Here is a 21174-nt window from a genome sequence, read left to right as displayed (position 1 = left end):
TTGCCATCTTACTGAAATACTGCTTGCAGGATCCAACATACTTTCCACCTTGCTCTCTTTTTAAAATTATTATTATTATTGTTTTAAACTGTGTCCTGTGTCCCCGTGAGTGACTTGCGCGCAGTAATGGAGGGATTTTGGTGTGCCTGGGAGAGACAGCTTGCTTGAAAAAGTTGCTGCTAAAACAAATCACCCCGCCAAAAGCCTGCTCCCAAGTTGCTTTTGGAACAAAGGGCTGTAAAGAGGGTGACATTCATAAGAGTTAGTTTTAGTGGAGTGTAAGTGGCTCTCGGGTTTAGGTTGAAAATCCCTAGAGCAGACAAGAGCTGGCAGCAGGCATTCTTCTTGTGGCAGAGCTGACACATAATGAACCTTTCAGGAAAAAGCAGGAGCTGCATTAGCTTGGTTGCAGGCTGTAACTCATGATACTGTCCTGAAATAACATTCAGAACGTGCAAATGAATTGCGAGTAGTATGTTCTGTATAATGAGTGATGTTTATTCTGAAGGACACTGAAGTATCTTACATAACTGGAGGATGCAGAAGTACTAAAAGTTAGATTAAAGCCTGTTATATCACATTTCAGTCTATAAAAAAGAGTTTGAGAAATCATACCAGGTGGGCTTTTGTCAATTATGTTCCTGCTGCAGTGAAACTTATTTCTAGTTTCCCTTCAAATAATTAGAGCAGTATATCCAGAACCTCTCAAAGCACGCTTGGTGGCATTGAAGGCGCCTACAAGGAAAACTTAATGTTGGAAGTAAACAATCTATCCTAAAAATGAGACCGGTTAGAACACTGTGTATTGTTTACTCACTGCATAAGCAGCTAGTTTTGAGTAGATGGTATGTGTGCCTTTGAGTCTGGAACTATCTACAATACATCGTTGAATGCAATTTTGTTTTTCAGGTCATGGAAAAACTCCAAAAGATGCTGCTTCTGTTCGAGCTACGCATCCTATACCTGCAGCCTGCGGCATATACTATTTCGAAGTTAAAATCGTCAGCAAGGGAAGAGATGGGTAAGCACTGAGTGCGTTATTCATGAATCACTACCTAAAATACTGTCTCACATCATCTTTCTGTCAGTCAATACGTGTCTTTCATATCAAAACTTTTGTATTTTACTGCTTTTTATATATATATTAATTCCTTATTTGTGAGAAGCTGCACTCTGATACTTGGCTGGTATTTATTGTCCACAAATCAGTGTGTGCAGTAAATACCAGCATCATCTCATTTTCTCTTGACAGAAGTTAGGGTTTGAATGACCATCGTGTGACCCTGGTTGTACCCTTAAAGGTGGTGATTTCTGACTATGTGGCTTTACAGACTTCCATGTGATGCTCAGGAAGTGTTTAGGGTGTGCAGCATTCCAGCTTACCCTCTCAGGGCAGTATTCTAATGGATGCTGTATCAATTCTAAAGCAGAAAGTTAAGGCTACTTGATGAACAGTTGTGAGAATAAAGGGAAATGTTCTGAACGAGTGCCTTGGAATTTGTCACCCTGTGGAAAGAGCAAGAGTTGATGACTGAGTGCAGCTGCTGCTTCCCAGTGTCCATCTGAATTACCAGTCTGTTGAAGCGCAGGTGATACCATGCTTTCAAGTCTACCAGGCAGATAGAATCTCACCGGGGAAAGTCCTGATGTGCTAATGAGGTCTTTGCTAGACCACTTGAGTTCCTCTTCATCTTTCATTGCTTTTGGTAGGGAGTGTGTTTTAATCCTGAGACGCTGCTTCTGTTGCCGGTGCAGGGCTACATAAGCGATGCTACTTTCCAGTATGCTGTGGTTCTGCTCCAGGGTCCTAGTCGGAATTGAGTGTCCCTCTCCTAGGTACTGTACAAGCATGAGGCAGATACCTGTGTCCGGGTGTGAAAATAAATCTTGAGAGAAAAGAACTACTTTCGTAGCTCTTTGGATGAAATTCAGTACCTTTGTCTTTTCTTTGTCTTGCTGCCGCTTGTTTCTTTCATTGTCCCGGTGTTCTGTAAACCTTCTCAAAGTCAGAAGCAGAATTCAAACCTTTTTGTTTTGGTTATGGTGTTGTTTGGAGCTACTCTGAAAGAATAGCCGCTCAGTACTGCTGCTGCCTTGTGAGGACGTTTATGAGTTTATCAGTTCTGTTCCCAGAAGTTATCTCTGGGACATTTGTTTGCTATGAAAAGCTTATGTCTGTGGTTGCTTTTGTCACAGTATGAAGACATAATTACTTTTAAATCGAGACAATAGAAATTAGTGTTTCAAGTTTTGCTACTAATTTTAGGAACACCTTTTGTGGTTTGTTTTTATTCCTTAAACATTTTTTAACTCTTGCCCTGCTGCTCTTAGTGAAGGAGAGGTTCTTACTGTGATTTGCTAGTGATGCACGTGTCTGTTCCTGAAATGTATTTCTGCTGTTTAGTTTGGAAGTGATGGATCTCAGAACGTGTCCGGGGAGGGAGGAGGATGTCATTTTGTAGAGCTCCTCTAACACTTTGCCTTAAACCCCTTTGCATTGCTTTTTAGTAATCTTCTAATTCCGTAGCCACTCAGAGCCCTCCTTCAAAAGCAGAAAACACCCCTGAGTAGTGTTTCAAGGTTTTGTCATTTCAGTGGTTGGTTGTGAGGTGTACATAGCTAAGCCCTGTAAAGCTGCCTGCCGAGATTACTTAAAAAACTGAAGGAGTGCTTTTTTCAGTGAATGATACTGTATTGCCTTGTCCTTGCTTCAGCCTTGTGATCTCCTTTTTTAGTATAACTGTCTGAAACGTTAGCTGCATAATGAGCTGAGATGTTCATTTTTCTCATTGTATCAGATGGTGTGGATGCAGGGGAATGCTACGCTCAGAGCCAAAGCCAAGCGTAGCTTAGCTGATAAAGAGAAGGAGCGGACATGTGGAGCCTCACTAGATGCAACAACCCTCTTCTTCAGGTCCAAGAGGTCTTTGACTAGATGCAGTGTGTATCTCTTCCAGTTCAGTGTTACGCTGCATTCAAACTAATAAATTCTTCTGTAAATAAGCAAACTGACAAATTTAATGCAGAGTAGGTCTATAAAATCCAGTTTGTGGCTGGTAGGGTTTATTACTCTTTCTCACTACCTGTTGTGTTTCAGCTGGCTTTCTTCAGGTACCTTTTTACTTTTTTTTTTTCTTCTTTACTTGGCAGCTGGTAATGGGAACAGAGTTCAGGAAGACCGTATCTGTAGGGGAGTAGCATGTAACTGATAGGGTTAATTAGTTAAAGTGCCTTGCCTGTTACAAAAGCAGCTATTCTCAGGCCTGAGCCTAGCCGTGGAAGCACTACAGCTGTGTTTTACAGAATCGTAGAATCACCTGGTTGGAAGAGACCTTCAAAAGAAATCCTGGACTACCCAAAGAAACTCAGGTTATCTGCAAGCTGAAGTAGAGCTTTCGACTTCCATAAATGTCAACGGATAATTTAATGGTGTTTATTTGGAGTTCTCTTTGGTAGAGGCCTTTACTACTTTTTTTTTTAATAAACTCAGCTTGAAGTATTTAGTCCGTGTACTATGTTACATGGGCAAGTCTAACAGCATAGCTCTTTCAAGTGTAGGGCTTGGATATGGTGTGGCTTCCAGCATGGCTTGTAGCTGTGTGTGTGAGAGCAACATTTGTTTTGTCACACCAATGGCCTAGATCATTAAATTTTTCATGTATTTGGGAGTTAGGAATTTGAAAGTGTATAATACATTGATTTCGCGTGATGGTCAACTTCCAGGTGTTACGGACACGTTGAAGGAGGCTCAAAAGCAGATTTATGAGGGAGTAGGAAATGGATATGGAGTTTTGCGTTGGAGAGCACATGAAGAGTGAAGTTGCTTTTGGATACCTCCATGAGGTGTGGTAGGGCCATGCAGCAACTGATGGTAACGCATGAGAAAAGGGGGAGTAAGAATTAGGGCTAATAAAAGTAGGAAGGTTGAAATACCATTCAAACAATGTCTCGGTATTTGTACAGTCTTTGGCACGAAGAGTTGTAAGATCTTCTGTGTGCTGCTACAATACAGATATGTGAAAATAATTATCTGAAATATTTTAAAATTCTTGTTAAAAGTGCTAACCAGCTCATGTTGCTCTAAATATTTTCTGTTGTTCTTTACTTCTTCAGTTTTTAATTTCATATCTCCCTTTACAGTCTGAGGATCTCTATTTATTTACATTCTCCTTTTATACTCTCTTTTGCTTTGTTTGGTTTGGCTTCTTGTGGAACACTGTGGACAGTGATGTGAGCCATTGGAGGTGATAGCAGTAGATGAGTTGTGGCTGTAGGTATGGGGAGCAGTACTTAGGTGATGATTAGAAAGCGTGGTGGGAAGGAGAGTATTAACTGCAGTGAACTATATCTACATCTCTGAAACCTCCTGTGAATTTAATATAAAACAAACACCTGTATTTGTCAGTTGACGCAAAGTATTGCAGTAACTCCTGTTAAAAATTCAGATGTAGTTGAGAAAGCTAAACATCATTTTAGTTTTAAATTAAACCTTTGTATGCTCTTAATGCAGCCCTCATTACTAACTCACCTATCAGAGAACCAGAAATAATGTACACGTTGTTTTGTCCTGTTGTTTCTTGATACAGTACTCAAGGGAGTGGATAGACATGTGTGCCTTTTGCACACAACTCTTATTCCTGCTTTCATTTAAGTTTCTAGAATAGGAGTTTAATTAGAGCAAATGACATTGGCGGTCTAGGAATTGGAATGAACGAGGGTGTGCCAAGTCCTCCAGACTCGCGATTTGGAAATAGCAGCCCAGGTCTCTAAAGCTGTTATGCTTCTATACTGCCTCCCCCCTTTCCAAAATGACCAGCGTGCTGCCCCTTCTCTTGACTAAGTAAGAATATCCAAATGAGATTTTCCAGTCTTCTCTCAAATCTTGATTTCCGTTTTCCTGTGCTGCTTTTTACTAAGTTCAGCTGTATTCCTCTTCTATGTATTTAGGTCCTCTGGCTATGTGTAGAGTGGTGGTACCTCTGTCTTACTTAATTTCAGATACCAGGTAACATTTCCCCCTTTTACACCACTAAAGATACTTGCCATGATACTGTCGTAGTCAGATAGCTTCGTGCTGTTGCTGAGGGCATCCTCTATTGGTGAAGAGCCGTCTGTCATCTCTCCTGGTTGCGAGTCAGTGAGCTTTGCCGTAACTTAGGTTGCGCTCTTTGGCGTTTCATGCTGGGCATAACCATACTCCGGTTCCACTTTCCAGGGGGCTGGCTTGAGGGTATGCGCTGGCTACCTGGCTTCCAGAAGCCAACCAAAAGCCCTCCATTGCTTTATGGTATAAACAGTTCATGCGTGTATGGTTATTGCATGATCATCCATTTCTACATGAATTTCAGTCTCAGACTTGTTGGGTCTTGCAGTGAATCTTGTCATTTCCAGTCAGGGCAATGCATTTTGAATGTTCACAGTTCTTACTCTAAACTGTATTTTGAAGACTTTGAGGTGATTTGGCCACGAGGAGAAGCGGTCTCTGAACGCTCATTGAGTTCACTTCCCTTGCCTCGGTTGTGTCTGCGTGTGCCAGTTTCACAGTAAACCCACTGGGTGATTCATGCTCCAAAAGCTGACCTCAAGGGTCTGTTTTCAGCAGGTTTGTTCCCCGGTGCGCTGCTTGTATTGCTTTGTGAGTAGCTGTGATGGCAAAAGAGAGGGGAACTTGGGGCAGAAATGAGCATCTGGGCCCAGAAGGGTGAGAATGCTACTTCTGGTCATGGTACCAGTTTTGCCCACTTAATTAAATTACAGCTTTTTGGTTTTTTAAGTGTTTCACCAGGAGAGACTTTTTTTGACCGTTTCTTTCCCAGGAAAAACAAACTTTTGGGGGAAAATACCTTTATCTTTGGTGTCTTGAGTTTTTCTCCATTATTTATCTTACTCATTGACTTGTAAATACAGTTACTCGCAATGGGCAAACGGTAGTTAAAGCCATTTACTTCTGGACAGTCTTCAGTGCTTTTAGAACAGCTGAGGAAGCTGCATGCTTAAAATGCCAAATCCTCTGAGTAGATGTGCTTTTATTTAAAAACCAGAAGAATGAAAACAAGAATTGCAAGTGGAAAGCCGTCTAGGAGAAAAAAAAGAAAGCTAGGCTTAGAAAGGCTTTGGTCCTTTAGCAGATAGCACTTAGCTTACAATTCTGCGAGCACGGTTGTTTAGTCTCTGGTGCGGTTGTACTGATGCAGATCTTCACGGACGTGCCTGATGTGGTGTGTGTAAGTTCTGCTGAATGTTCTGCACTGAAAGAAAATGTTACTGCAGCAACTCAAACAAGTGATCGCTGTGCGTTTTGATGGGGTGTGTTAGTAAGGTTTCAGACACCCGCTGGATGGTGGCTGTTTTTTAACATCGGGCATACAATCAGTCATCTGTTGTTTTTGCAGTGTCTCGTAGTATGTGTTCTGTATGTGATGAAGTGAGTGAAGAAATAAAAAACTATCCAAAGCAACAGTGCCACAAGAATTCGGTTTGCATTTTCATGACATTCATTCCTAGAGTTTAGCCTGAGCTCTTCCAGTGTGTTAGAGTGATGTTTGTGAAATACAAATGCTTCGTTATCTTCTAGAGGGTGTATGTGTCACTCTTTAGACAGAAACCGTACTTTTCTTACCACAAAATCGTAAACCAATAAACAAAATGTAGAACGTGGTCAGTTGCTGATTTGTTTTGTATTTGGAGTTTTGTTTCTTTGTTGATGTTCTCTAGAAATGGAGATTTTAAAAAAGAAGTAAGAGAATATATTTAATTCCTTGGTCCTTGCTTCTTGCGAAGTCTTATGATTTATTTCTCTCTTATGAGGTTCTTTCACATAAATACAGTGTATAGATTATAAACTTACTGCTGCCTGGATTTATATGATATTATTGTCCATGCAACTGTTCTCTTCTAACCATATGGTACCCAGAAAAGCTGTAGTGCTTAGGGAGAGGTGTCACAAGACAAAATTGTGCAACCTCAGAAAGTGTGAGAGATGTCAGTAAATGAGAACCTTTCTAGGAAAGTTGTAGAAATCACAAGCAAAATGTTACAGGAACAACAGTTCCAAGCACTGTGCAAGATGCCTGCCTGACTCGCTTGGTTTTTCCTCTCTGTGTAAAACTGGATTGATCTGAAACCTGGGTTTATCGTGTTCAAAATACTGTTTCCTTGGAAACATTCCATAAAATTAAACTTGTTTTCAATTTGAAATGAAAGACTCAAACTGTCTATGGCATATTTCGAAACATCTAAAGAGAGAAAAATTTAACAGCTCATTTCTTATTGTGACTGTGCAGACAATAATAATCTTGGATTAGCATATTCCTACAAAATTTTAATGCCGAGTAACTGTACTAAAGATGAAATTTAGGTAGCTTTTTAGTGTGCTGTTTTTCTGACCTTAGAGTTTCAGTGAAGACAGCATAGAAAACTGTAGGAGAACATTATTCCAGCTCCTTGTATCCATGGAAGTCAGCTGCAAAGGCCCTTCAGAAGATCATTTAGTTTTGAAATTCTTGGAGATGTTGCAGTTTTTTTCTGCTTGTACTCTAAGAGACAAATTTGACAGTAAAACAAACTTCATCTGTTGTATAGCCTACACTGGTTTTTTTTTTCAGTGTTAATTCTATATTTCGCCATAGTTGATGCATTTGAAACATTCAGATGATTTTGGTTGCCTTATTCATGGGTGTAAACATCTGATAGTGCTTGGACTTGGGTTCCTTACAGATATTACCGTAACTTAGGTTTTGACAGCGTATGGTGTGAAATTGCCTGCTTTAAATGTAAAACATGTAGGTTGTAAGATACTGGGTTGATTATTTACTTCCATCATCACCAGAAGAGCTTGGATTTTGAAGCATGATGTAGCAGTTCCCCAGGTTATGCTGTCTTTAATAGAACGTGTAGGCACAGTGAAAGTCAGAAGGAATGTGACTCTTGGCAGAGAGCGGGTTGCTAATGAAAGCTCTGGAGCAGGGAGGCTCTTACAGATTGTTTTCATTACTTAAAGATATGATAAATTATTTTACTCATCTTCACAAATTCAGTATAGAATATTTGATGGTTTGTGGGGTTTCTTAACTAGAGAAGTGGTTATTAAATTTATTTTTAGCCATTAGAAGGTACCTGTGATTTGGTATAGTTTTTTGAGGTTCTGTATTCCTCTCTATGGAGTGGGTGGGATAGGATATAATTAACCTGAATTCTGATTATTATCAACTTCCATATTGAAAGATCTTCTATACACTTTCAATACAGTGGCTGAAAGATCCAACAGAACAGTTTCTAATAAAAATCACAATTGTGTGTCTCTTATATGAACTGCTGGGGTGTTTTCCTTATGTTTTAGCAGTCTCTAGTTCTGCGCTATCTCTTATTGCTATTTTTCCCCTTCTGTTTGGTTCTGGGTTTTTTTGATTTCTCACGCTTTTTCTCTTTGGGCATCCAACAGGCTCCAGCAAAAATGTGAACTGAGCTCCTTGACTGGAAAGATAATTGAGGAGAAAACAGTTGTGAGCTTGCTGCTTCTTACACGTTTCACTGCAGAGAAATTCTTTTCAGTCTGTGTTAGTGGGAAGAAAATAGGTCTCGTAGTGCCTGTGTTTTTGACACTGACTTCTGCTTTGTGGCAAAAAGTTGAATCTTCAGCAAATTTTAAACTCTGTAGCTTGTAGTATTCCTAAAAATTTCTATTACGACTTGCAGTTGCAAAATGTAAACTTGAAGATGTGCTGAGACACTAAAAAATTATAATCTCTAATGAACTGAAACAATAATAAATACAATTTGAAATGAAAACTTCAGAGTATGCAATATCCGTTTGCTTTCTTGGTCCTTCATACCAATTTGGCTGCACCCTAGATCAGTTTTCATCCATAGTCTCTTATTTTAGGCTCTCATGGGTTGGTGTCATGTAGTCCAGTTATAATTTTATGAGCTCATGTAAGACTTTAATGAGGTGATGAGTAGCAACTGGTGAGACTGAAATGCTCAGGGAGGGGCTTCTTAATAAAAAGGGTCCCAGCCACTTCCTTCTGTTTGCGTAGGTAAGTGATGCTCCCACTGCAGCAGCCAGGGATGTGTGTGGGTGGGAGCTGAGGTGGAGGCACCGTCCACAGGTAAGGAGGGAAGTGATGAGGAGGCGGCGTTGGAACCACATTAATATTCACCCTTCCCAGTCTCTGGATCCACGCTGTGCCGTGTCCACCTTTGGAAGGTGTTGCAGTGACGTGCTGCTTCCCAGTGTTGACCCCTGGGTTTCCCCAGGGCAGCTGTTGTGGTGTGACCTAGTCTGAGGGGACCTGTTCTTCCTGTCTGTGGCTGTCTGCGGGACCAAACCCATTCCTGTGACAGGAGAGCAGGACCTGACTGAGCACAGCCTGGGCCTGCACTGCACCTGGGTGCTGGCATGTCTACTTGTTGTGCTGTCCTGCATCTTTTCTGTGAGCTAAGGGGGGAAAACTGAAATGCATGGCTCTGCCCCTGCTCTTCTGATTCTGAGACATGTGATATGTGAACCCTGAGGAAGCCATCAGGAGGGCAGTTTATGTACATGCTCCCACTGAAGCAAGTGCTTGTGCAGACAATTACTCTGGACCTAAACATGGGCTAAGCTGCTTCTAAAACCAAACAAAAAAGACTCTTTATGCCTATGAAGCTTACAGGTGCCAGGAAAAGGGAAAAAAGAAGTTACTTGTTGTGGTTTGGCATGAATACAACCCCTGCTGATGGATTTTAGAGCATCTAAAGCCTATCTGTCATGGCACTGTTCTCCCCCTCAATTTATGGTGTGTATGTAACATCAGAGTAGCTATCCATCAACTACAACAAATAATAAATCAGCTTAATTGATGAGCTTTTAATTTCACTCACTTCCAAACCATAAATTGTGGACATTGGCTTTTCGTTTTGAAAGATGTCTGCAGTAAATATGTTAATGATTTGAAATGTTTTAATCTAATTCTGCTTGAGTTTCGATTAATGCCAAGTCTCCTTGATGAAACGGAGTTAACGTTCCAAGTAGTTGTAAGTGAATTCCAGGGAAAAATATATACCGCTGAACATCTGCCTTCTTACTGAGGTGGTGTCAGTGCCTAGTGCCTTCTAGTCGTTGCCAGTGGGTAAAGAATCCTTGTTCCCAACTGGATAAATACAATGGGTCTGCGTTTGCAGTTGTTACAGTTAGAGCAGGCTCAGAAGATACGATACCGAAGGGGGAAAACCAAGTGCGACCAAAATGTTACCTAGACGATTATTTTCTCTCTAGCTTTTTACGTTTTTGTGCAACCTTACTCTTGTTCTTGTAACAGCAGTGAAATGGAACTTTGATTGGGATGAATGGTTTTTAGTATGACTCTTGCTGAAAGGCTTTTTGTAGTCGGTGGAGTTCTTTACGATATCTAAAATAATTTCTAAAAATAAATTTCCATTCTTTAATAAATCCTCCTTAACAGGAGACTTTACAGTAACAGATGTTCGGTCTTCACAAGAGAATCCTTCATGCATCAAACTCCAGACTATGCTAATAACAATTCTGCCTTTATTATCCAAGACAAAATCAAGGGGTTTCCACTCGTTGCTTTCGTTTACAATTGTTAGGTTGACTCTGCTGCTGCAGTGGTGTCTCAGCAATGTAATTAGCAATGCAGCAAAGACTGATCCTTTTGTTTGTGGCCCTTTGCTTCAGCTCTTCAGTGTCTCTGAACTTAGTATCTGCTGGATATGGTTCTGAGGTTCCATTTCGTGCTGGTGTGTTGGAGGGAGAGGAAGTTGGTATCACACACTATGAATTATCAGAGGTAAAACTGATTATTGAGTAAATGTCAAATGTAGAAGCAGGGAAGGTGATCAATGGAAAAAGCAAACCCAGTACACAATAAAGCCCGTGATGTCTCAGATCTGCTGCTCGGTTTCATTCTATGTGGAATATTTAAAATAGCAGATTAACCGATACTTCCTAGTGGAAGAGTTGCTTAAAAATTGCATTTTAGCAGATGTGAATACAGTGTTGACTTAAACTATGTTCAAATTCATGTTCCCTGAACTATGTTTCAGGTTGGCTTGAGTGAATGAGGGTTTTTTTCATACAGTTTCTTATTTCATGACAGATTTATGTTAACTAATTTGAACTACTGTCCGAATTATTGGAGTGTTTGATAAACTAGGAAATGTTAGGTTTAGGTGATTTTTGGATGCCTTCTTGAGTTAAGGAGCGGGGCTTGGTTTATTTTGGTTTATTTTTGGAGCTGGGGAAAGCCTAGCTTTTCTTTACGCTGTGTTTGGATTCCTGTCATCTTGGTCATGATATGACTTTTGCTTAAAAAACAGAAGCAAAATTTCTTTTACTAACTACAAGTAATGTGAATTGGGAGTGAGGAGGTTATTCATTTCAACTTCCCAGTATTTGCTATTAAATTGTTGATTTATTAAATTGCAAGGATGCATTTTGCTGCAGAAATAATGCGCTGGTTTGCACGTGTTTTGTACAAAACCTCCTTTTGGCTCTCCTGCAGAATGCAGTTAGGTCTGCTGAAGATGATGACATTGGTCTGTGTTCAGCTTTACCTCTGCTTCCAGCATAAGGCATGGCCTTTGGCTTTCTTTGGTCATGCTTTAAACTTTATGGCCAGTAGAGGTATTCTCCCTCGATAACCAGGACGCCTGAAAGAGAAGAAAGTTGTCCTTACCCCCCGCAGGGACAGAATCTGCCTGTATTAAACCATGTCTGCTAGGAGTCACTTTTCAGCTCCCTGGCTGTAATGCCACTATTAAATGACCTCTCAGCTCTTAATTGGTATATGATTGATGAGCACAGCGATTCTTGGCAGTATCCCACCTACCTAGGTATTTTTGTAAGAGACAGGTAAACTCCTTTTGTTCTCTCATTTTTACAGGTACATGGGAATTGGGCTTTCGGCACAGGGTGTGAACATGAACAGACTACCAGGTATGTTTTGGTACTTATTACGTTTGATAAATCACTGACATTGGTTAATCATGTTTTTTAGCATGTGCTTGATCTTGATGGGAAGGTTCTGGTAATCAGCGTGACATCTCTGTTGTATCCATTATTGGAATTACGTACAGCTTGCAGCTAAAAAGTTTAGCTTTTACTGTACACTCGCTCCTACTACTTCCTTGAGCTCTTCATGTTATTTATAACATTATGTAGATTTGTTCTGGCAAATAAACACGTTTTAAAGTTTTCATCATGTTTCATGATAAAAATGAAGCTATAGTTTTCCTTTGTCTGAAAACCGAATTTCTGGCAGTAAGGGTGAGCTACTGTGATAAAAATTGTTTGTCAGACCCAGAGCGAACTCTCCTGCTGTCAGTTGCCATACTGTTACCTTCCCAACCTTACTAGTAAGGATGAGCAGCACGGTTTGAAGTTTGACTGCCCCGCTGAGCTGCACGCTCAGGGACACTGTCGTGTGAAGAATTGTCTGCTGTATCTCTGTGTAGGATGTACAGAGGTTTTGTGTGTGTGTCTGTACATGTTGGGTTTGAATGGATCTTTAAATGTTAAAAAAAACAACCCAAACTGATTTTTTTTTTTTTAATTATTACTGTGAGCCAAGTATAAATTGTGTTGAATTGACCTTAGAGTATCTGTATTCTCTTCCTTTCTCATTGGTACTTCCTCACCCAGTTGTTCCAGTAGAGGTCCTTATGGTGATGGCAAGTCGCAGTTACACCACGGCAATGAGTTGTTAGTGGGTGGCGTTAAGTTTATTTGGAGTGTGATTTAGGATGCATTGCAAACAATCATCAAAGATCTGCTAGTTGGTGTAACTGCAGTAATTTAGGGTATTTAATTTACTGAGAGATGTTTAATGTGGTGCCAGCTGAAGCTACTAGTCGATCAGCAGTATGGAAAATACTTTCAGATGAACCTGTAAGGCAGCAACTTGAGAGAAGAAGATTAAACCCACAACCTTTTACTCCTTAAATTCTTAAAGTTCTTGCGAATTCTTTCAGTTCCAATGTGCTTATACATAGGAAATTTTGCAATTTGTGTTGAAGATTATTCTTTATATTATTTTGTCTAGGCATTTAAGAGATGTTACAAAGATTTTTATGATGCCTGAAAGTTAACTCTTTTTCTGTGTGTTCTTTGTTTAGTTTTGAATTGCGGAGAGTGTGGACAGGTATTTTTAAATGAGCTCTGACTAAAGTTGCTTGCTGTGAATGTCACTGGGTTGTGAAACAGTATGAAGCTTCTTAACTGGTTCTGCAGCTTCTTCACCTGTGAAATTAGCACCGTATTTACATATATAACGATTTGCCTCTTGACTCTGATTTTTACCTGTATTGATAAATTTTTTTCCTTTTTTTAAAATTCTCCGGGGCAGCAAAGCTAGTGACAGCATAGTCTGGAGATTCTGTTACTATGCAGAGACTGCTTTCTGCTGAATAGTCACTGAGAGTAATCAGGGGTAGAAATGGGTTTCCCCAAAGGTGCGTTGTTTGGGTTTTTTTAGCCCAGATGAATTTGATTATAGAAAGTTTTGTAAGATGAAAGAGAGAACAGGAGAATCTTCACTGCTTTACTGTGACACGGCAGATCTGCATAGAGATTTTTAAATCTAAGCATTGTAGCTGATTGGTGTTGATCGTTCTGTGTGTTCGCCTGAAGAGGTAAATGTGTGATCGGAATTTGCATTACCTGTTATGTAGTACAAATGGAATTACCTGTTCAGCCCTTTTGAAAAAAGAAGTTGTCATTTTTTTGAATGAAACAGATTTATTAGGTAAGACATCTTAGAAAGCAGAAAGCTGTGCGTGGTAGTTAACTAGGAATTAACCTGGTTAGAGTATACTAACTGTGCATAGTTGTTCTGTTATTTCATAATAAAGGAAATGAATAAATGGCAAATGCTTTTGTTCTCTAGGTTGGGATAAACATTCATATGGTTACCATGGAGATGATGGACATTCGTTCTGTTCCTCTGGAACTGGACAGCCCTACGGCCCAACGTTTACTACGGGTGATGTCATCGGTTGTTGTGTCAACCTTATCAATAATACCTGCTTCTACACCAAGAATGGACACAGCTTAGGTATGGAGAAACGTTATCTTTACTGATAGCTTTCTGTCTGTAAGTCTGCTGCAGATCCAAAACTCTTTGTGTCAGGAGCCAAGTGTTTGAATAGGTCTTTCCTATTCAATTGACTCTGATTAAAGAATTGGAGAGAGTAATTTCTTGTGTGCTATTTGCACTAACATTCCTTGTGAGTTTGGAAGCATTTACCGTAGCATCTCATCCCACAGAACCTGCATTTACGCGCTCTGCACTAAATGCACAAATCAGACTTGATGTTCGTAAGGTAGTAGGTCATGAGAGAATCAGAGAAATGGAGTTCGGATATAGCTAAACCCCACTGCTGCCGTGTGGGGACACCCACCCTTCTCTAAAACCCTGCACTGGATGGGCGTCACTGTGAACATATGTTGGAGAACGGTAGCTTTTGGATTCCCAGGATGGAGCTGTGCGTAGTTGGGCTAAAGCCAGGAATTACACAAGTTGTGCTAAAATTAAATGCAGTAAATTTTTCTGGTGAATTTTAGTCTTAAGCCACACTGCAAGACAGTTTGGGGGTTTGAAGATGGCAGGAAGGGGTAGAGTTAAAATTTTTGATGCAATATATATAATAATTCTGTTATTGAATGCAATTAAATGAGCAGAGATACAGAGTGTAAATAAAAGGAAGAAAAATCTACTTCCGCTGTGAAGGAGAGAGCTAGGGCTTGGTAAGAGATCTTGGAATTCTGCTGAGGGGAGTGGGAAATTTCAAGGGATAAAGTTCAGGAAGAAAAAAGTGAGGTTTTCGTCATGGGTAGAAATGTGGTAAAGAAAAGAGAGGCCAGCCTGAAAAGAAAGGAGAGGTTGTGGAGACAGGGAGTCTTGAAGTTGCTGTTGAGTTTCCTCACCCTGACAAACATGGAAGGAAGGTTTGGAGAGTCGTAAGGGAAGGATGTGGTTTAAATTCTTGTCCTTGCCTCTCAGAACAAGGCTGCCTGTTTGTTTGCTCAGGCCCTGAGCAAACAGATCTAACTTTGGGAGCTCTCCTGCCCCTACTGAGAGCAGGGCTTCGGTGTCTCCAGAGGTCAGTTCCAAGTAGTCACTTCTGTGATCTGCTCTGTCATGATTTAGTGTTTCTTCTAAATGGAATGAGTCTACGTACCTGCACACTACCGCAGTGGGACACTGGAACCCCGCACTGAGTGGTTGGTTGTTGTGCCCTGTCTCAGGGTGTATGTCAAAGTGCAAGATAACGGGCTTGTGTTGTGTTAACCCTCATCTGTAACCGGGCTAAAGCTGACAAGTCTTACTTTATGCCCTTTTTGGAACTGGTAACGAGCGTGCCTGCAGGTAAGTTGAATCATGTTGTTGATCAGCTAAAGAGATGCAGCTTTTCTGACTACCCTTATGGAAGAGCTGAGAAGGGAGGAGCAGAGCTGCCTTGTTCCATGGAAGTCTTACAAAGCAGGCTGGAGTAGGCCGACTGTGGAACAACCCTCCAAGTGATTAAAATCTGTTTAAAGAGGAGAACAGAACGCCATAGGTGAGGAGAGGCTGGTAAAATGTCATCTGTCACAGCCAGAGTCTGACAAACACTTCATGGGTTATAGAAGGAAACCTGACAGCTGTTCTGCTCTCGTGGGCTTTGCTAGCTTGAATTTATGTCAGAGGAAAACTGATTCTATGTTTAGGGAAAAAGAAATTAGAACTTTTGGCTGTCTAGCTGAGTTGCTGCTGCTGGTTGTCCAGAATTCCTATACAACCATGACTTGGAGGACGTGGTGGTAATAGTTTAGAAGAAGAGAGGGTGTGAACCAGAACTAAATGAAATTATAGCTTTGAGATGTGATGGGAGGAAACAGATTCACTCTCTAAGTCATTCTTCTGTATCAAAAGGTGTGAGTAAGGAGTCCAGATGCTCCTGAGATTTGAAATCTTGATGAAGGATGGAGATGAAAAGCAGGGGGATAATTTAGGACAAGAGGGTAAAATCTTTATTTGAATCTTAAATTTGAAAAGGCAGTGATACAAAATAAGGGTTGGAAAGCATAAGTTCATTTGAATCATTATACACTTGCAAAAAAAATACAAATTTGAAGAAATACTTGCAACACGAAAGGATGTTAGTAAATACTGTTACTGTTTGGCTGTCAGAAGGTGATTTCCGGATGGCTGTTTAAGGGAGAGCTTCCACACTGCCCCCCTGAAGTTCCTGAAGTGTGAAGGTCAGGTTTTTCTCTAATCCTGAGACAGCAAAGACACTGCCTTGGTATTACAGGCAGATGGGGGCTTGCAGTTATATAACAAGAAATGGAGATACTCTGTTTGAAAATGAAACGCCCTGGCATGTATTAGAGTGAAACGTTTCCCAGGCTGGTGTGGACTCTGACAGGCACCTGCTGCTCACGTGAAGATAACGCGTACTTACGAAGAAAAATAATAGCAAACAAAAAAAGACGCTGTTAAATCCCAGTGTCACAGCATCAAGGCATGCAAGTGAAAGAATACCGTCAGCTGTTCTTATTTCTCCCCTTGATTTTAATCTGCAGCCAGATTTTTCACACTTTCCCTTTATTGCTGAAGCCATCAGTTGTGCTTAAGCATCATGGATGTCACCATGCTTAACTGCTTATTTCCGAGGTGGTTCGGGTGAGTTTTCTGAACGTTACACTGGGGCTAGAATCCAGACGTACGGAAACTAATGTCCATTTTTCTCTTCATTCCAGGCATCGCTTTCACAGATTTACCGGTAAGATAAGTACACTTTCAAACAGCTTTGCTTTGTATTATAAAGAGATGTTTCAGGTGTAACTTGCATTTACCTTGGAAATCCATGATTATCTTCTAACCAGTTTAATATCAGGGATTCCTTCTCATCATTTCAGTGGTGATTTGTTAATTGAAGCAGAAAGCGTTTTCTTTTTACACCGATCCTCGCAGGGGTTTCCCTTTCCAGGATTTTAACAGGCAGTTCTAGTGGAAGTTTAGCAGAAAATAACACATGCAAGAGGTTGTTACATCCTTTGCATGCATCCTTGGCATGCAGAGTCAAAGCTGTATTGAACACCAACACGGTGCACATGTGCACAGCTGTGGGTCATGGGCAGAAACGCTGCTGCCTTAAGCCATGGTCACTCTAACTCACACTTGATGCCTAATTTTCGTCTGGCCACTACTCCATTTTCGAAGGCCTCAGGAGGCAGGCACAGATGTTAAAAAATGAAGTCAATAACCCAGGGTGCATCTCAGCCCCACCACAGGGTTGGGCGCTTCGTGCAGCGAGCTGCTGCTGTCCCGGATCGGTGGGACGGCCGCAGGGCTCCTTGCTGGCATCGTACCGGCACAGGACCACTGGCACCGGGCTCCAGTGTCCTGCTGACCTGCGTATGGGTAACTTCGTACGGGTAGTGTTGGGTTTAGCACGCAGTTCTGTAGAGTGTGAACCATTCCACCACACCACCACTGATTGCAGTGTAAATCTGATGTAGGTATATCAGTAAATTAAACAACCAGCAATAAACCCCCACCCAAACCCCAACTGACGGTGTTGTCGCTGCTGAGTTGCATTTCAGAAAGTTACTTGAATCCCAACAGGCAGATCCTACTTTTCTCATACTTGGCATCTGCCCCATTTGCACGGAGACCTAATCTCTAAGCAGAAAATAAAACTGACGCTACAGTATGTAGTTTAAAGTCTTTTTTTAGATCCAAGTCCAGGAATTCACGAGAATTTCAATGCGCTGTTACAGTTCTTTTTAGGCGCCACACTTGGACTTTGAGGCTAATGAGTTCTCTATCCTGTCAGTTCTTACTGCTGAAATTCAGCGATGTTTTAAGTATTTCACCCCAAAAGGAAAATGGCCCACTTTGTAAGTTTAATTTTTGTTCTCTTTTTAAAAGAAACTTTAATCCTGGTCTTTAATTTTAAAATTGGTATTTAATACTTTGTAAAATTGAAACCAGAAGTTGTAAGCGTTAGGGCAGTTTAAAAAGTGCATTTTCTGACTAGTAGAGAATGATGAGTAAGGCTTGCTTTCTTCAAAATGAAAATGTTACAACTGCTGGGAATAAAATTAATCAGTTATTGTATTGCTGGATTGGTAGAAGTTGCTTTAGCTGCTGGACAGGTGTATTTGCTGCTTCACACTACTAGTAACAGTTGGGGGTATTGCTACAGAGATGAAAAAAAGTGGGGACTAGAATAAGAGGAAAAAACTAACGACAAATTTCTTGCAGCCAAACTTGTACCCTACGGTAGGGCTTCAAACACCAGGAGAGGTGGTGGATGCTAATTTTGGACAACACCCATTTGTGTTTGATATTGAAGACTATATGCGAGAGTGGAGAACCAAAATTCAAGCGCAGATTGACAGATTTCCGATAGGAGATCGGGAAGGAGAGTGGCAAACGATGATTCAGAAGTAAGACTCTGTGTATTGTTTGTTATTAATAATGGCATGATTTCAGAGGTCTTCAGGACATCGTGTGTATCGTCTGGTGCGAAAAATGGCATATTAAAAACCAGTGCAACACTTTAGTGTGTGTAATGAGCAAACAGAGAAGCTCAATTAGCAAGTTATATTTTAACTGAGCCTACCTTTGGGTGATGAAACATTTCTATTAACATTCATCATAAAAGACTGATACACCGTACAGAAAAACAATTAAAAAGCAGTGTTCTGAAGAAGATACTGGCTCTTAACGGAATTTTGTCTGACTTGTACAGAGATTTCTGAATTTCAAGCAGAATTCTTTAACTCAGTCTTTTTTTTTTTTTCTTTCTTCCCCAGAAGAGGGTTTTTACATTCAGGAAGTTCTTGGTTTCTTACCTGTTTTTAATGAGTGTTTCTGGGGCTTGTTTTTGTTTGTTTTTAGAATGGTATCATCTTACTTAGTTCACCATGGATACTGTGCAACAGCAGAGGCGTTCGCCAGATCCACAGACCAGACTGTGCTAGAAGAATTAGCTTCCATTAAAAATAGACAAAGTAAGGCTGGAAAGCATGTTACATCCTTTTTTCTCCCCCCTCCCTTAAACAAATATGACATAAAACTTGAGCACTGTGGTAGAATTTCCTTCCAGCACTGCTCTGTAGTACAGTTCTTCGCTGTCATGTAAAGTTCCACGTGTATGAAGAGCTGGTTCCTAATGCTTAGGGGCGCGGTAAATCACCCGTTGTCTTTCTCTTGAGTGGAAAATTGTGATTGGAATGTCTCTGACCGAGTGTTTGTGAGAGCCTAATGGTCAGTCACAAACAGGAGTGCAAGACTTGGTTCTTGACAAACGTTTAGACTTTTCCCTTTACTGTGAAAAAGGGCAGAGTTTAGGGAACGCTGTAGAAGTTAAATCAAACTCGAGTTGTCCTGCTCACAGGTGTGAGGGGCAGGCGGACGAGGAGAGCTCACAGCAGTTCACTTCTGACGAGCTGTGGTGGCGATGCCTGGCAGCCTGGTCGAACAGTGCCTTCCCCGGCCGTTCGCATCCCTCCTCCACGCACACGAGCGTTTGTGTGACCGCACAACGCGCCCCACGGGAAATGGCTCTGGCTGAAAAATGACCCTTTCGCTGGGCTGTTTTTCACGTGAATCAATTCCTCTGATGGTGGGTAGAGCCGCGAGGCTCCGTGCCGGGCTACAGCTACAGACGCGCCATCTAAAGCAGGGGCAGGCGTGACAAGGTTTGGTCACTTGTAACCTGGCTGGGAGTATGTCTGTGGGCCAGAGCACCTCCAGTTCGGAATTCGTCAGAATTGAACCTGTGGGAGCGGGATGCAATTTGGATGGTTTTGGGCGACAGTGCTTCGGTATGTGCTTGTTTACAAAGGTGCAAAAATGAGGAAAAATCGCAGAAGAGTGTCATCAATCTTATTCTGGCTCCAAATTTGCAAATATTGACTACAAAGTAATTGTAAGCTGGCCATAAGCAAAAATACTGAGTACTCAGATATATGTAGGTGGAGTTTTCCTACTGACCGTTTTAAGGAAGCATGATCTATCTTTACGCTAATATTTTTTTTCTAAGAGGAAAAAACCTTGTTGATTGATGGTTGCAGTGTCTTTGAATCGTTGATTTCCATGTGTTCATCCGTAAGCTGTCTGTTGAACTGATGTTGGTTTTGGTGAACAGAAATTCAGAAATTGCTTTTGGCAGGGTGAGTGGAGAAGCCATTGAAACAACATAACAGCTGTATCCAAGTTTACTAGAAAAAAATCCTAATCTCTTATTTGTTTTTTGGTGAACAGGAATTCAGAAATTGGTTTTAGCAGGAAGAATGGGAGAAGCCATTGAAACAACACAACAGTTGTATCCAAGTTTACTAGAAAGAAATCCTAATCTCTTATTTGCATTAAAGTGAGTCTTCAAATTATACAGATGTGTGTTTATAGATGGCACAGTACCTTCTGAGACAAGACAGTTGCTCATTTAAAGCTTTCACAGACATTTAAACAACGTTAAGCAGCGTTTTTAGAAATGTGTCTAGTTCACTTCTTCAATGCTATGTTGTTTGCTGCCTGTTTAGCTAGGTTTTGTCATCAAGGGTCTGTTTTGCAGCGTGACTCACACCACACTGTAGGCTTGTTCTCAAAGTTCTGTCAATTTTATAATCAATTTTAATCAGTTTGGGTGTCAAATAAAACTTAAAATGTAAATTCAAGAAGGTTATAGGAGACCTGGTGGTGTAGGTTGGTCTGGTCCTCCAAAGGGATGCCTGTCTTTCAAGAGCAGTTTCACTGTGCTGTTTCACTCTGTGTCGCTCCGCTGGAAGGCTCTGGCTCCTGCTGTGGAAATGCCGTAATCCCAAAGAGTTCTCTGGGCTTCCCAGGCACACAATAGTCACCTTCATTCTGGCATTTTCGCTGGCCAGCTGCGCTGGTCCTCCACAATTTCGTATCGCATTGTGGTGTTTGAATGCGGAAAAAATCTGCTATCTCCTCTAAGGACAAAGCACTTCAATTTTGATGTTAAGTAGCTTGGAATGTGTTTGAAGTCTGTCACGCTCAAGGGCTGAACAGAATTCACGTGATAGCGCTGCAGACTCACCACAGAATTCACAAAACACCAACGATGCGGTGAAAGGCTTCACTCGGTAACGTCAGTTGTAGGTTACCTTTTTCTTGATCTGTCTGTCTAAATTCTGCCTGTTCTGTTGAGCCTGTC

At 41.1% G+C, this 21174-nt stretch overlaps 1 protein-coding gene across 1 annotated transcript in view; it reads left to right on the top strand.

Moving 5' to 3' along the window:
- Positions 1–909: 909 nt before the first annotated feature.
- Positions 910–21174, top strand: part of RANBP9 (RAN binding protein 9) — a gene marked incomplete at its 5' end in the record, with an annotated part of 26585 nt that continues 6320 nt past the window's right edge. Inside the window, 7 exons of the mRNA XM_010146379.1 lie at positions 910–1021; positions 11883–11935; positions 13884–14051; positions 16742–16764; positions 18252–18436; positions 18891–19003; positions 20259–20367. Of these exons, the coding sequence (XP_010144681.1) occupies positions 910–1021; positions 11883–11935; positions 13884–14051; positions 16742–16764; positions 18252–18436; positions 18891–19003; positions 20259–20367 (763 nt within the window). The remainder of the gene's footprint in view (positions 1022–11882; positions 11936–13883; positions 14052–16741; positions 16765–18251; positions 18437–18890; positions 19004–20258; positions 20368–21174) is intronic.

This window comes from Buceros rhinoceros, unplaced genomic scaffold (assembly GCF_000710305.1).
Source record: "Buceros rhinoceros silvestris isolate BGI_N320 unplaced genomic scaffold, ASM71030v1 scaffold34652, whole genome shotgun sequence".
In the NCBI taxonomy this organism is placed as follows: domain Eukaryota; kingdom Metazoa; phylum Chordata; class Aves; order Bucerotiformes; family Bucerotidae; genus Buceros; species Buceros rhinoceros.
This window is presented reverse-complemented; position numbering and strand designations above follow the sequence as displayed.